The sequence below is a fragment of the Amblyomma mixtum genome, chromosome 8 (genome assembly GCF_055824585.1).
Source record: "Amblyomma mixtum isolate Tamu chromosome 8, ASM5582458v1, whole genome shotgun sequence".
NCBI classification, from domain to species: Eukaryota; Metazoa; Arthropoda; class Arachnida; order Ixodida; family Ixodidae; genus Amblyomma; species Amblyomma mixtum.
The window spans coordinates 51,551,687-51,568,695 of NC_143019.1; the positions used below are offsets into that span (position 1 = coordinate 51,551,687).

Sequence of the window (17,009 nt, forward strand, 5' to 3'; positions counted from 1 at the left end):
ATGACATACATAATAAGGAAGCCAGCGAAACCAAGGAAAGGCATAGGAGAATGTTTCTTTTATTTTTACTTGTAGCATTGATTAATGAGAGATTAATGGCGTAATTACCTTATGGCTTAAACATAATCGATCACAAAGCTGAAAAAACTAACCACATGTCTGTGGTTGGATTCGAACCCTCGACTTCCTAATTTCGCGTATAGTGAAAAAAACAACATGTCGCCAGTGACATCCGGACCCACGACCTCCGAATTTTGAGTACGGTGCCCTACGCAAAATTCGGAGCTCGTGCGTTCGGATCCCGCCAGCGACATGAGGCTGATTTTTTTTTAACTTTTTACTCACACTTACGCCAAAGGTAATTACGCCATTAATTTCTCATTAATCAACAAACGTAAAAAACTAGAAACATTCCCCTATGCTATCCTTGGTTTCGATAAATGTTGGTTTTATATGATTCAAGAATAGTTGGTGATAGAATAGGTGATACAGAAATGCGCGGAATATAACCAACCCCTATTTACAGCTTTCATTGATTACGAGAAAGCATTTGACTCGGTAGAAATCTCAGCAGTCATGCAGGCACTGCGGAGTCAGGGCGTAGAAGAGTCTTACGTGAAAATACTGGAACATATCCATAGCAACTGCACAGCTACCATAGTCCTCCATGAAGTCAGCAATGAAATTCCATTGAGGAAGGGTGTCGGGCAGGCAGACACGATCTCGCCAATGCTATTCACCGCCTGTTTACAGGATGATGATGATGATGAAGAATCAAATGAATGAATGAATGAATGAATGAATGAATGAATGAATGAATGAATGAATGAATGAATGAATGAATGAACTCGAGAAGACTGAGTGCAATATATCCGCAAAATATATTACCTACTTTCTGCTGGCACTATGGAACAAGGCGCAGAAAGGAATGCGAAAAAAAAACAGAAAAAGAACGCCAAATGAGAACGCTCCCACTTTTCTCCGCGTCTCGCCAAGGCAACAAAGCAAAAGCAGGTCACGAGAGACGAAAAAAAATAAAAAAGAAAGAAAGCAGCGCGTTTGCGTGGGAACGCGAAACAGGTACAAACCAGGCGATTTACCAGCAAACAGTGCAGAAACAGGAACACCTGTGCGGTCGCAAGCCATCCAGCCGAGGCAAGAAAACCCGCGCCACGGGTGCCGCGATAAGAAAACCTAACCGCACGAGACGAACACCAGGTCCTCAACAATGTCGCGCTCCACGAAAGCACACAAACACACACGCGCAGGTGAAAACAAACTGTGAGCAAAATAAAAATGAACCCTGAGATACCGCTCGGAAATCTAATGTATTTTCGCTCCTGCAGCAAACTTGTAAGTCAATAAGACAAGCATGCGCTCAGAGGAACAAGTGAAAAAAAAAAGTTCAGTGAAAAACACCACGTGCAGCTAGAAACGCATCCCCATCGATTGCCCCAGGGGCTCATTTTATTTATTTATTTATTTATTCAATACTGCCAGCCTCCATTTGGTGGCCAAGGCAGGAGCGGTACGAGGATACATCGTACACTGCGACAAAACAAAGCAAGTAAAAATGCGAATAAAGAAGCAAAAGCCAACACACAGGGTTTTAAAGAGAGACAAAGAGCAAGATTAAATGCACTCGGTTACCTAAAAATACAAAAGAAAGCAAACAAAAGAGCATGAATGAATACACTGCGCTTAAAATGACGATATGACAGCAGATGAAAAAGTTGTATTCTATCAAACGATACCAGAACTGTCGGGGCTATCCTGTTCACTGTATGCTATACCTATTCCTCTTTTTCCACTCTCGCCTCACTAAAAGTGAAACCCTTGTAGAGGTATGCGCGTATACCAGCTTAAAGCATCAATCAGCGAAAGCTGTTATAGCATTGGTTTAGCCATTTAACTAGCGCCGCATTAGGCCACGGAATCTGCATCGTCAACTGTAATAGAAAGCTATAGCCGTGCTAAGGGGAATCAGCGAAATCAGATCTGGCCAACCAACGCCTCTCACCTCGCTCTCTCTAACCTCTCAACTTTCCCTTTCCCTCCTCTTCCTTAAACGTGGTGAGGTTATTTTCCCCTCCCCCCTCTTCCACCTGCCACGGTTGGCAGTAGCTACTGATTTGAACTGAATTAAATTAATGTAAATTAAATTCCATTATTACGTCTAATTAAATCATTCCACTAAGTAATTAAGGCCTTAGGGATGACGTCGTAGGTTCCACAGTAGAATGCTGGGCTATAACGCCGAACCAAATCTATAACAGCTTTCGCTACAAAAAAGTTTTAAAAAATGGGGGAGGTAGAAGTAATTAATAAATAAAACAAATCGCTTATTTTACCAGCAGGAAAGATAGGACTCGTCACGATACAAAGTGAATGCCAATGATCTATCTTACCTATCAGGCATCTGGAGCCCTCGGCGCGCGTGCACTGGCGTCTTCCGGCCACGATAAGCGGTGACGGTAGACGGCACCCGCTATGCTAAAACTCTCCATTGTCGCGCAAGCCCACGAGTGCATTCCCGCATTGAGCCCCGCCGCGGTGGCTCAGTGGTCGGCGCTCGGCTGCTGACCCGAAAGACGCGGGTTCGATCCCGGCCGCGCCAGCCGAATTTCGATGGGGGCGAAATTCTAGCTGCCCGAGTACTGTGCGATGTCAGTGCACGTTAAAGAACCCCAGGTGGTCGAAATTTCCGGAGCGCGTTCACTACGCGGCGTCCCTCATAGCCTGAGTCGCTTTGGGACGTTAAACCCCAATAAACCAAACCAAACATGCATTTCGCATTGCGGCACGGTTCTTGGTTGGTTGCAATTTCGGATGCACTCTGCTCGCGTCATTTGCGGGTGTTTGAGGCACCCCCAAACAAAGGAAAACACTACACGCACTCCTTCGTCCGTGGGATGAGGAATCAACGGCTGAATGCTAGTAGTAAAGCCCTTACAACACGACGAACGGGTCGACGGCGGCACAACTTGCGCAGGGACACAACGCTCGGCCTCGGGAGCGACGCACCCGCGGCAGACGTCAACCCAGACCCGTCAACGGCGTCACTTTTTGAAGAGTTCAATGCCACGCCTGGGACAGCAACAAAGGGAGGCCGCACTGCTCTCCAGGGCCGAGCATGGGCTGTGCTCTTTGATTCCACCACGTGCGAAACTCCGCTTTCAAGCTCGGCTGTTCCCTGCGGCCACTTTACGGAGGATGAATGGATGGATGTTAGGAGTGTACCCTCTGAAACGGGGCGGTGGCAGGCGCCACTCATGGTCGGTACTTTTTCATATGTTTCTTTAGTCAATCTATCAAATTCACAGGAATGCTACCCAGAAGTTCTCCTCCCTTTAAACAAAAGAAAAACTATTTCTATTGACTTTTACGCTCTCCCCTCTATTTTGAATCCTGAACTTGTGTCTGTAGGTCATTGTCCTGCTATTTTAAGTCCCCACTCCTTCGATCTTGCGATTTCAACCGACGCCGTCCTGGCAGCTAGTAGTCTGCGCGGTTTGCAATAAAAGTGGTCACGTGACTGTGACACTCCTACTGAACATGAGAGCGGCAACCACGTGACCTGGGGTTTTCCCGCAACAACTGTCGTGGACTCGCGGACCAGGCACGATGTGGCAAACTCTCGCTAAATCAAACTCGAAAGGGCACGAAGGGCTGCTCAAATTATGCAAAGTTCGAATTATAGAACATGACGGAAACAGCGTTGACATAGGACGAATCGAGAACACAACACAGGCGCTGCATGACTAGCTCCGACACTTCTGACCCTTCGAATTACAGGCGGGTTTTTTTTTTGTTTTTTTTCAATACACTTCACGCTGACGGAACCAAAGCACTAGTTCGAATAAACCGGAAATTCGAGCTACGCAATTTCGAACTAGCGAGCAAAAGGAACAGCTGTAGCAGCAAAAGCCTTCAGAGTTTGAGATGCATCGACAGTTATTGTGTCATCGAGTCAACATCCTCTCGTCAGCTCTGCGAGGGCTGCGCCTATAGACGGAGCTGCGTCGTCACGAAAGCCACAAATGCACAGCGGAAGAGTGAACAGGAGCATCGAAATCGGCGCGATAATCGCTCAGCACTGCAAATAAACACGAGGTAACAAGTCATTTTTGCAGCAATACTCTGTCCAGGGTTATTACACGTGAACAGGCGTATTCTTCCACAGTCACTCACGACAGCACATCCCTTTCGGTAACGCTTTGCGCTCCTGTAACAACGCTATACGTACTGGCAGCGTTAGCCGAAGGAAAGCGACCAACGGTGCCAATGACTCCTATATACTGCGGCGACATTACACCTATTAGGGTGTAAAAGCTCCTAAAGGTTGCGCAACATCATCCTTTAGGGAGCGGGCAACGCAAACTGCGCTTTCTTCCGGTATAAAATCCCTCTATACCGAGAAGGTATTGACATTCTTTCACGTTGCCACCGTCCTTCTCGCTTTGGTACTTTCTTTTTTTCGCTTTGTTCCACATTTGTGACTGGCCCAGTGAGGCCACACGATGCGTCGCACGACTAGCGGTGCTTTTTTTGTTTGTTTGTTTTCGTCGAAAAAGGTTGAGGACTTAGCGCATGCGTAAGTCAAGGCCCCCTTCGCAAGCGACTGCACGAGTTACTGCACTAAGTAATGACTAAGTGAAACAAATCTACATTGGGAACCGATTACTATCCAAGCAGACGACAACGACAGACCTTTCCATTTTTCCACACGCGTTGACAAGCGTTGCCCCTTTTATAGGGGGCGCTACCATCCAGTGACGGGCACGGAGGATTGAGAAGGAAGCTACTTTCTCAATACCGAGAGACCGTAACTTGCCCGCGACGGCCTACACACTCCGCAGAAGACAAGCATATGCAAAAATACATAAAAAAATCCTTCGCAGAAGGCATCCACATCGCAATTTATGGAATCGCAGCAAGTGTTGGCAGGAGATGAGGGAGGATTGGGAGAGAGTGAGGAAGAGTGAAGGCATGGGGCGACGTCAGGGCTGTGGCATGTTGCAAGTTGCGCGTCCGCGCCGAGGGTGGCGCCCCGGTCAAAACGATTGCAGCGATCCTGGTATCGGCGGTAAACGGGGCTGCAGTTAAGCCTAATAAAAGTGAAATTTTTCGACCACTATCAATAACAAAAACATGCTTATGAACTAAATTATAACCAGCCATAGGTATTAAAAATAAGACATCAAAGAAATTAGTTGCGAAGATGACGACGCGGGTAACGCGGCAGCAGACGACAAGCAGACGACGCACGGTCAGCCGCGCAAGCGAAAACGGCGACGTCGGCGACATTCGCACTGCAGCAGCGTCATTGGCGTCATGTCGAGTCACACAGTGAGCTTTTCTTGGAGTTTTTATACGAAGCACTAGCACTGCAGCATATTATGTTGTCCCTAGCCCAACGCACTGTGATTTCTTCTACACCAGTCAAAGGTTGAAAATTTTCTCTGCGTGTGTTTATTCATAGCCACAGACTGATGCGTTTCAATACAGGTCAGATGTTTTACTTCTCTGCTATTTACCTAAATCTCTTACAAAGTCGCGTACAAACGTATATTCAGTCATGTAGCATTTTATTATGTATACTGTACCTTGATACCTTTTTTTATCCCCTATATATTCTCTGTGCGCTCATGTCTGCTAGGTTTACATAATGGCGTTTTTTTTTTATTTGGATTTTTAGGATGCCTTTTACTGATACTGCAATGTCACTCATACTTAAAATCACTTTTTGGACATCGATTGTCACTGCTGATGTTCTTTTAATAAATTGTTCTTTGTACAAAAAACCATTTACGCTTTTCGTTCTCGATCGAGCGCAGCTGCTAAGCAGTCGCGCCGCTCGCCACCATACACCATGCTACATCAACAGACACATCGAAATACAAAAGCGAGTGAGCAGATTCCGTAAGTACTTAGGAAATCAAGCGTGAATGCAGCGCGGGATCAGTTAATCACCACTATTTACAAAGCTTGGGTCGAGCTAGCGGCCGCCAGCACCAGGAACGCGCGGGTACAGTGCACTGTAGCGCGAGCAACCGGCCACAACCAGCCGCCTAAACGCGTGCCGCCATATTGGATTTTTGATGCGTTTACCGCCTCTCCCAGGTGCCGCCACCATCGCCTTCTAAAAAAAACGTCCCCATTGGCTCTATGAGAGTGTCACTCCCTTGGCGACGTCGCAGACGACAGGAAAAAGAGGGCAGTTTTCGCGCCACCGAGCAGAGCAACGGGAGATTGGAGAGGCATCGGTCCCTCGATCCCGTCAGCGCGTCGGATCGGTGCCCGGGCTTCGACCGCGCTGGGGCCTCCCGTCGTCGCGGGATCTCGGGAACTGATCGCGTTATCATGACGGAGTACCCTCATCGCCAGCGATCCTCCGCGTCGCAGCCAAGAAGAGACGCGGTGCAGGAAAGCACGGGCGACCGCACACCACCCCGCTTCTCCCGGAGGCTGGAGAGGGGGGGGTTATTTCGTTCTTCCTCGAAAGTCATCTCCTCACTTTTTTTTTTTTTTCCCCAATCTTTCTCGCATTTCTCTCGCGGTTCTGTGGTCGCATCGGATTCTCGGCGAAATCGCCGAGAGAGCTCTCGGGTTCGTTCCTTCGATCGACCGCCCTGGGTGGGTGACATTCCATGACCCGCGTCCCCGGGCTCCGCGCGAAAGCAATGATTTGCCACGCGAGGTATAAATGCGATGGTGGTGGAACTTTTCGGAGCGACTTGGAGAAGTCGACTTACAGGACCGAGCAAAAAAAAAGAAGTGCGAAGCATTCCTTTCACAAAGAAATAAAGAAAGATGACTCTCTGTTTACCATCCCCCAAGGCGTTCAAAATGTTTACCGTTTATAGGGAAACAGCTGGAAGGGCACATGTAGGAGAAGTATTCCATGTAGGAGTTGGCACAGTGCACCGATGCTGCTGTCCGTCAGTACGGTCTCTTCCCCCACCTCATAAACGTTTATACGGTATATCTCGCACGCCACGAACAAAAGTAGGTGTCAGGCTGCTACTCAATCATTCGGACACTTGGCTTGGCTTATGGGGGTTTAACGTCCCAAAGTGACTCGGGCTATGAGGGACGCTGTAGTGAAGGGCTCCGGGAGTTTCGACCACCTGGGGTTCTTTAACGTGCACTGACATCGCACAGTACACGGGCCTCTAGAATTTCGCCTCCATCGAAATTCGACCGCCGCGGCCGGGATCGAACCCGCGTCTTTCGGGTCAGCAGCCGAGCGCCACAACCATTGAGCCACCGCGGCGGCACATTTGGACACTTGGGTCATGGCTATAATTAATTATGCATAAACTCTGGTAACTATTATCAATCCCGCGTACACAACGAATCCGACAAGCACGAGGTACGCTGCAAGACAAGATCATACTGAGAAAGGCCGCGACAGATGTGATACACACAACTTAAACCACGCCACGGGTGCAACTACGCTGCACCTGTGGCGTGGCGTTATGCTACGCTGTGCGAACATCCTTTCTAACCCTTAGACGGTCACTGCCGTAGATGTACGGCGGGCCGGACGCGTCCACATGTTCACTGCCGTACATGTACGGCGGCGATCGGGTGTTCGAAATTTTAAGCCATCCTGAAAGTGGGTCTTTACGGGGAGGCGGACCCATCTTTTGAGTCTCACAAAAACCTTGATTTTGCCCTGTTCAGCGCTTCGCGTGGTTCACGACCTGGCATCGTTCACTTAGTTTCGGTTTATCCGCGCGCGTGTACTCTTGTGGGGGTAAACGATAAGAGTTGACTTTTATCTTGATTGGTGCTTCGTTTGATTCACTGCCGGCACTCACGTGGTGTTATCGCTCTCCGCTTCGTATAATCAGTAAAGTTCGCGGTGTTCAGTTGCGCGTTGTCGTTTCGTTACGGCCGCGAGTGCCGTCTACACTTTTGGCGATTATTATGGACTGTTTGGCTTCGGTAACGATTGAAACACGACCGGTTTACCTTCTTCCCCTTAGCGATCATAGAGACGCTATGCAAACAAAGTCTGTGACGGCGCAAAGCTACATGAACAACTACCAACCCTGAAGCACCTTCAGTAAAGATGTGTAAAAAGGATGGGGAATATTCAACTGGCTAGCGCAAGCGGAACATGCCACGCATCTATATATATATTCAGGTGTGGCGGAACACTTTGAAGAAGTTACGCGATAAGGCAGACTCCTGGACCAACTCATCTGGTACACAGTACCGTTCCACTAGTAAGAGGTAACCGTCATCCGACTTCAGGGCGGGACGCAATTAAGTTAGGGGCACCTGCTCTATCACTTACTCCAGCCATACAGTCATAAAGACCATGGCAAACAGTCTGCTCAGTTTCTACAGCTTTCAAGACAATCTTCAGCGAGACTACGAAAAGTGTCTATTTGACTCCGTTTATTAAACAGGCATATTTATAACCCATCAGGGAGTCGGTTTCGTTAATGCGATCTCGCCTCGAACAACCAGGTATAGCCTGCCATTGCTGTACTTCATTTTGTCACTAAAGTAGATATAAATGTCCTAAGTACTCATGTCGGCAAAAAAGGTAACGGCAATTTCTTCTCACTATTAGCCACCACTGTTCCCAAGACTACAGCGAGAAGCCGCCTTTTCTCGGCACAGCCGTATAGTTAAACCACACGACAGACCCGCACGGCGCGCATCCAGGTCGTTAGCAATTGTAATGATGCCGCAGAAACTCCGCTCGCGAAGAAGAGAGAGAAGAACAAGAAAGCGCATTCGAAACGACACCGCCTGAACGCACCGTGGTTCGCAGGGCTGATACCCCGTCGGGTACCACACTCCATACGCAAGCCCTTCCGCGAAGACGGGGGGCGGATGATAACAACAACGGGGAAAGAAAGAGAGGGAAACAAAAGGGGCAGCGAAGGAGGGAAACAAGAAACAAACATAGCACACGAACGAAGAGATAACAAGCAACGCAAGGAAAGAAAAAAAGGGGGGCGTTGAAAAGAATCCGAAGGGCGCCCGGATTGTTCAAATCCAGGTAGCGTGTCATTCTTCTGCTCTAATAACTCCCCGCCGTCAACGGCCGGCTTCATTGTCTTTCTTTTCTCTTCATCTGCTGCTGCCGCCGCTTCGGCCGCTTCGTTTCTGTTTTATTTATTTTCTTCCTTAGCCGCACGCAAACGGCACGCTCTCGAATGCGCGCTTGGAAGGCGGCTACGCGGAACCAAACGAAGGTGAGTAAGAATAATAACAAAAACAGAACGCCCTCAACGTACGACGGAGAGAACGAAAGGACAACACGCTGTGCTTCGTCTCAGAAAAACCGTGCAGCCTTGTGCGAGCCAGGCTCATCAAGGGCGGGATGAAAAGAAAGTTTCGAACAGAGAACAGCTGGTAATTGGTACTCATCGTCTCGTCGACTGTCGTGATTGGTCGTGACCAGGCTACGCGCTGACGTCTCAACCAATCACGACAAAGGATTCCTGAATCCCGCGCTCTGAATGGCTAACGCGAGCTCTAGATTCCACAGCGCTGCACCATTTCTCGCGGGAGGCGAACCCAGCTGTTTTGATTCCGAGCGCTAGGAAGCGCAACTGTTCTACCGCTGCTGCATACGTCCACACCATGCAGCATACATCGTCCGTAACTACGCCTATATTTCTCCGCGACGCGCGGCGTAATCGCCGGCATACGACAGCCAGGCTCAGGTTTTACGGATGGAAAGAAAAAGAAGAAAAATAGAGTGAAAGAGGAATTACACTGCGCTGCTGAGTCACAACTCGCCCTACCGGAAGCTGGGCTGCGCGGCGCAAGTAAGACGGATCTGCGCACTCTCCAGCAAACCCAACAGTGCGAGACGTCGGCGAGGCTAAACCAGCGGCTCCTTTCCACGTTAGGTCAGTCACTGAGAGAAGGAGTCCACGCAGCGAATGCAAAGCAGGACGTAGGAGTTCAAACCCCTCCGTGCACAAGAGAAACTGCGACGCGTCAGATAAGTACTCCCGATGTCCGCAAAACTCGAACGATAACAACAAAATCAAAATTCCTGCGCATCGTGAACAAGATAAAATGGGGGAGGGTCAACGCTGTAGTATCCTTCAAGAATCTATGAAATAAGCTTTTGCGCAAAACGAGATTTCAAAAGCGTCGAGCCAAGCGCCTTCGAGTTCACGCCCACACGATGCAGTCACACCTCCCAAGAATGAATGAATGAAATGAACCATGCCGTAAAGAAATGGCTGGTTTAACCTCCGGGGGTTTTTTCAATGCTTTTTCACGAATTCGAGAATAATCCGGACAAGTGGGAATTCTCGGCATTGTTACTTGAATCAGGCCGAAAACTTAGCGCCACACCATTACGGAACCACCAGATCGCACGAGAGTCATACCGATGCGCAGAAATACAATATCAGAGAAGCACAAATAAACAGCAGAGCTAACGATCGCTAAACACGGAAGAAAAGTGCAGTCATTTGTGGGCACAATGAATGAATAAGCACAGGTTGTGGTTTTTACAGCCGCCCGTTGTATTTTCAGCGGCAGGCAAACAGCTCCGGTCATCGCATCGCGGTGAGCTAGAAACACGCGTGAGGTATATGACGCGTCCGACTTACGCAGAACGGGATAATAAACAAGAAGACAAGCAAAAATGATCAGCTGACAACAGCACAGAGCGGCCGACATCGCTTAACTGCAATTCTAGGGGCCGAAGTACACAAGCGTAGAAATCACACGCCAGTCGCTTTGGCTCGCTAGCCGCTCGCTTCGGCCACAAACCTGGACGGATCGTTAAGCGGACCAATTACCGCGCCGACGCGACAAAATAACAGCGAAGGACACGACTGAAGCCGCGCGTGCAATAATTCGGCACAAAAATTGGGTGCTGCTCCACTTTTTCCGGATGTTGGCGAGAATTTCTCGCAGGAGCAAAGCAGGAGGAGTAAAGACTTCTCGAAACGATCGATATGTATGCCAGACGCCGTTCGGCGAGTAAGTGTTTTGGATGAGATTCACACACAGCTGCCGTTGTCGCGGGCGCCGGAGCGGCGAGCACGATATATTTTTTTACTGCCGGTTCGAAGTTAGGAGCCGCGCCAAGCGGGCGGCGTTTAGCGCGACGCACGGGATCGGATTGACAACGCCACTTCAAGGGCCACTCTCTTACCTCGGCGATTCATGGGCCGCACACGCACGGCCACTTTGATCTTGTCAGTCGTCATGTTGGGCCGAGTCCGCGATGCACTGGCTAGGAACACCGCAGACACGTAGGTCTCATGCGGCCGCCTTGGTCGCCGCTGGCTACATCATCCCGGAGGGGCGCGATGTGGGCACGAAATCCTTTCGCTTTCACACGCAAAATCTCCGCACGGATCGGGAGGAAACTCTCCGACCATGCTCCGACGCCATATTTTCGAGACGGGAGAAGTTGGAGATGGCGCAATCGATACTCGAGGGAAAACGCAAGCGCTCGCCACGGGTCCGCGAGTGACTCTGCTCAGTCAAGCATAAACACAAAACATAAATGTGTAATAATATTTTTGTTGCATATCATTGTCTTGACAAGCAGTAAATATAATCTCCTGTGTTTTAGTATGTATTTCTTGAGAAAATAAAAACAGTTTGGTGCCTATTTAGCTTAAAAAACATATAACGTCAGGCAACCGTACACGCGCTAAAAAACACCGCCTTTCTTTTACAAGTTTACCCTTCCGCGACTCAATGTAGTGCTGTTGCGTGAACCTGAAATTGGAATTAACGCAAATTTGAACAAATTATTACTAATTTTTTTAATATTACAAAAATATTGAATGTTACTTTTGCTCTAAGTAGCACTATACTACTTGTAATACAAGATAAAGACTGTGTATTGAACGACTACGCATAGAAAGAGGTAGGATTTACAGGCCTACGGCATGAGAGCCGGCGTTTGAAGCATGCTGTGAAAGTTGAAGCGTTGTTGTGCGCTGGTTTTCATTCGAGCTCAACAAATTACATTCCATAGCGGTTGACAAGCGCCTTGCTTATATCTCTTGTGTAAAAGCGCGCGACAACCAATCAGTTCGGCGATGATGGAAGAAGACAGCGCAGGCTTTGGAGAACTTCTCCAGCAAGCGGACCAGCTAACCGCCGAAATCGACGACACGGGTCTGCCGCGAGTGAAGCGCAACCTGAAACAAATCGTCGAGGAAGGCCATCAGCTATGGTCGCGAACGGCCCTGCTCTCGGCCAAGGACACGAACGATGTCAAGGCGTCCATCCTACTGGGGTCGCGGGGCTTCGATCTGCCCCAGGCCTCGTTGAAGCTGGAAGGCCTAGCGGCCGCGCCAACTTTCGAACCGATCGAAGAAGTGCGCGACACCGACATCCAGGCATTCCTTCGTAACGAACGCGAGAACGCTATACTGTCCGTGTTCGCCGAGTCGGTCAAGTCCACGCAGGAAGAGGTCGACAAGTTCTGCTGGGACGCATTCTCCAATGAATGGCAGCGCGAGAAGCAACGCTTGCTCGACTCCCTGGTGGGTCCGTCCAACGAAGTCATGGATGTGAGCACCGTGGCCGAGGCGAGCCTGCTGAGTTCCACCTTTCAGCTGGATCCGAAGACACGTAGTACCATGTCGGCCGCCGAAGTGGCGTACGCGCGCGAGGTGTACCTGTACAACGAGAACGTCATCAAGGGCGGCACGCGACCCAAGCTCGCGGAGCGCTTCAAGGCAGTCTCCAAGGAGATCGACGACCGAAACGCCATGGACATGTGGGACATGGTCTGCTCGCTCCTGGAGGCACCGCTGAGCAGCGTGGGCAGCGTTGAGCGCGCTGCAGCCCTGGTAAACCAGTCCCGAAAGTACCTGGAGCGAGTACACGACCGCTACATGCGCGCCGTGATCGGAGGCAACCGGGGCAGAGCAGCCCTCGGCGGCGACATAGGAACGGTCAACTTGGTGAACGGCTTTCTCAAAGTGAAGTCTCCCAATGTGCCGCGAGAGCAATACGACGGAGAGTTGAATGAACGACCTGTGTGGGCTCTCATCTACTACTGCCTGCGATGCGGCGACCGCCGAGCGGCCGTTGAGATCAGCAGGAATGCTACAGGCACCGCTAGCGAGCTGCTGCCCGACTTGGAGGAGTACGCGGCGTCCGGAGACGGTCACCTTGGTGCCAGCAGCGAAAACAAGATCCGTCTCCAGTACGCTCGTTCTGTGCGTGCCTCGCTGGACCCGTTCAAGCGCGCCGTTTTCTGCATTCTGGGACGCTGTGACGTGACGCAGGATCACCCGCTAGTGTCGACGACGTGCGAGGACTACCTCTGGCTCAAGTTGTGCCAAGTGTCCGTGCAAGACCCCGTGCCCGGCGAAGAACAGCAGGAGCAGGCACGGGATCGGCTGTCCCTGTCCAAGCTGCAGCGTTTGTTGCTGGAAGAGTATGGTGAAAACCACTTCGATGCAATGCACCAGCCGTACTTGTACTTCCAGGTGCTGTTCCTGACGGGCCAGTTTGAGCATGCTGTGGATTTCTTGGCTCGCATGGAGCCACAGCGCTGCCACGCCGTGCATGTGGCGCTTGTTTTATATGAAGAGAACCTCCTAAAGCCACCGGCATCCTTACAGCTGCCGCTAGTCTCAAAGGCACCATCGGGTATTGGCTACTGCTTCAACTTGGCGCGTCTTGTGACTAGCTACACACGCAGATTTGAGATGACAGACCCCCGCGAGGCCCTCGGGTATTACTACTTTTTGCGGAACTTCAAGGGCATGCACGGCGAGAACCTCTTCATGGCATGTGTCAGTGCACTCGTGCTGGAGACCAAGGAGTTTGAGGCGCTGCTCGGCAAGATCGAGCCCGATGGCTGCCGAAGGCCAGGAGCTGTTGATTTGTTCCATTTTGACACCGAACAGATCATTGAAGCTGTGGCACGGGACTGTGAGAATAGGGGCCTCTATGAAGAAGCAGTGTCTGTCTACGACTTGTGCAGGAAGCACGACGATGCCATCCGACTTCTCAACAAACTTCTTGCGCAGCATGTGACCAGTGCCTCGGGGCCAGTTTGGGAACGTTTGCAAAACCTGGCCGTGGATCTTGCCTCTCGCTACAGGAATATTGATAGTACTGCGTCGGCAGAAACCTTGGCAACCCTATACCTGCTGCTGGATTTGGGAATATTCTTCACCTATGCTCACCAGAACAAGTCTGTGCTCGCCTTGGACACTATCCACAAGCTTGACCTGATTCCATTTGACCCCTCTCGAGTCGACAAGAGTGTCGCGGCCTTTTCGCAAAGGTCAGAGGAGGTGCGGCGTATATTGGCCGACATCCTGTTGGCTGTGATGAACTTGTTGTACGGTCAGTATAAGGAGCTGAAGGGGCCAGAGGAGGACAAGAGGCGAGAATTGCGCTCGCAGGCGAGGGCCGTCGTCATGTTTGCTGGAGGTATCCCCTACGGTATGCCAGGGGACACTAATGCCAGGCTCACTCAGATGGAAGTGCTAATGAGCTGAGGAACTATTTTCTACCTTGTGTTGTGTTATGTTGCTTCAGCCACGTGTAAGGTGTCTTTGATAACCGTGATAAATATCCTGTTGTTCTAATATTTGTAAAGCTGATTAGTGTCTGACTGGCTTGCCATGTGTTTTGCGCTGTGACTTTCAACATGCAGCTGGTGACTACAGCATGCTGTGGAGCAAGCTTGTGTTGCCAGCTTGCAACATGCATTACAACAAGAGTGAGACCATTGTCATATCCAGACATGTGCATTATTCTCGCTCATTTTCTCATTCACTTGACATGCAGTCCTTCATAGTTGCACCCTTCATATTTCTTTAGGTTTGATTTTTATTTCAATTTCTATGGCTGTTCAGCAATGCTCATGGGTTTGCCGCTCTTCGGAACCTGCGACATTACCATAGGATGCCGGTTCCATCTGCTGCGAATAGTTTAATTAGTGTCGTCACTTTTGAATCGTGTGTTTCTTACCATAACACGGCATCACTACTTGTAACTTTTTGCTGTTGTTGGAAAGAAATGAAGCATCATTATCAAAGGCTGAAAAGATGGTTGGGTACCATTCCAGGCATGCCAATCGGTGCACCCATGTCTAATCATTTTGGCGGAAGGTCAACATGCCACTAGTATAGGTCAGCAGACTCACTCAGGCTCACTCCCAGCCACGGTGGTTGAATTTCAGTGGAGGGGAAATTCTAGAGGCCCATGCACTGTGTGATGTCAGTGCACGTTAAAGAACCCCAGGTGGTCGAAATTTCTAGAGCCCTTCACTATGGCGTCCCTCATAGCTTGAGTCGCTTTGGGACGTTAACCCCCCATAAACCATAAACCATCTCTCAGGCTCACATTCATATCATGATCAGAGTGTTGAGTAAGTCTGAACTCGCATCCAGATCATGGTCTGTATTTTCGCAGTGATGGTGTGCACTTAGTTGTATTTTCGCAGTGATGGTGTGCACTTAGTTTTTTTTGTTGCGAAAACAACACTACTGGAGCCCAGCTTGGCTCATAGCGTATGCTCGTGGTGATGCGACTACCAAACGACCTTGCGTCGCCGTTGCCTAGCAACCTGAGCGCATACGAGTTACTCGGGTAAGTTCGGACGAGCGCCGTGCCATCTGCGCGAGAGGTTGCTCGGGAAGAGCAACATGGGTCGCAAAATCCCTATGGGTGGCTGGGATAGAAACAGCCCATCTGCCAGTGCAGTGGCGCATCGCTTAACCGCTGCGCTGGTATTGGTATATGAGGGCTCGCTGCCATCTATGAATCTTAAGCAGGAATTGCCAATTCAGCCTACATGGGCATTAACCCACTAAAGATATCATGCCACACCCCTAAGGTGGAGTTCAAGTGCCGCCTCCAATTGAAGAATGAACACCTGCTTTCGCAGGTCTACTCGGTTTAACTATGTTAGGCCCCTATCAATTTTTTCCTCTTTGTTTGCTGACAGCATAGGGGAGAGATGACATACAGCTGCAGCCAAGGATGTTTAAGGGTGAGACGGCTTGGCAGCATTTTTGGGCGACCAAAGAAGAGGATTCCATGGAAGCAAGGGAGACACCTTTTTGTCTTTTCCCCTTTGCTAGTTTACGTGGGTGTGGGTGCAGTAGTTAGCCACGTGGGATGAGTCTGAAGCTTTGACAAAGTTCCACCATGTTGCTGCACGGAGGTGTGGGGCTCCGTTATCGCTCAAGGGCATGCCCCTTGGCCATTACAGTGAGCCTATGTGTGTCTTCAGTCAAAAATGAGTGAGGGAGTCCAAATGGGCAGTGAGTCGAGATGGGTTGAAATGAGTGAGTGAGCCCAGATGGATTGTGAGTTGTAACGAGTCGGAAGTAGTCCAAATGAGTTGTGAGCCTAAATTAGTTTGAGTTCGAGTGACCCCAAGCCTGCATGAGTGAGTTTTTGTGAGCTTATAGGCTAACCAAACTTCTCTCAGTGAGCCTGAGTAAGCACTCATGATTTTGCCGAGGTGTGGTATGTGACAAGAAGTTGCTTTGCTCCCTCCCTTCCTCCTAACTTCTAGTCTGTAGTGTTATCTCGATGCGTTGATTGATTGATTGAAAATCTTTGCTGGAAATCACAAACATATTAATCGGAGAGCAGGGGTGAGTCCTTAGTCCAGAACTCCACCGCCTTATCAGCTTAAGCTGTTCGTTGAGGTCAAAGCTGGTCAGCAGAGAATCCCACTGCTGTCAATAAATGCATATGCATTTTCCTAGATTCGGCTTGCCCTCGCATTCCCACATAATGTGGCCTAGGTAGAAACGAGAGCCTTTGCCGTGGGACAATCATTCCTGTACCTAGTCGGATATATGCGATTTTATAAAAATAGGTTTGGATAAACACCCATTTGAATTTTTTGCCAGTCCTGGGACAGTTTTTTGTATAGGTCGCTGTGTGGAGAAGCATAACAGCACCTAAGGTACCACGATGTCCTAGGCGATCAGCGAAGCACATCAGGATGAGCCAAAGTTGTCTTAGGTCAATCGGTTACTTTTTATTGAGAAAAAGGCCACACAATG

At 49.7% G+C, this 17,009-nt stretch overlaps 2 protein-coding genes across 3 annotated transcripts in view; one reads left to right on the top strand and one right to left on the bottom strand.

Annotated features, from left to right (window-relative positions):
• Window positions 1-11,422, bottom strand: part of Khc-73 (Kinesin heavy chain 73) — an 87,667-nt gene extending 76,245 nt beyond the window's left edge. For both annotated transcript variants that reach the window (XM_089557326.1, XM_089557325.1), the window contains exon 1: window positions 11,153-11,422. In XM_089557326.1, coding sequence (XP_089413452.1) covers window positions 11,153-11,207 — 55 coding nt within the window. In that variant the 5' untranslated portion in view covers window positions 11,208-11,422. The remainder of the gene's footprint in view (window positions 1-11,152) is intronic.
• Window positions 11,423-11,877: 455 nt separating this feature from the next.
• LOC149332400 (nuclear pore complex protein Nup93-like) lies at window positions 11,878-14,585 on the top strand. Its single transcript, XM_089557324.1, has one exon. The coding sequence runs from the start codon at window positions 12,054-12,056 to the stop codon at window positions 14,478-14,480; it is 2,427 nt and encodes an 808-aa protein (XP_089413450.1). The 5' UTR covers window positions 11,878-12,053; the 3' UTR covers window positions 14,481-14,585.
• The last annotated feature ends 2,424 nt before the right edge of the window (window positions 14,586-17,009 follow it).

Excerpts from the sequence above, each read along its gene's own strand:
- LOC149332400 (XM_089557324.1), top strand. The coding sequence starts at position 12,054 with ATGATGGAAGAAGACAGCGCAGGCTTTGGAGAACTTCTCCAGCAAGCG.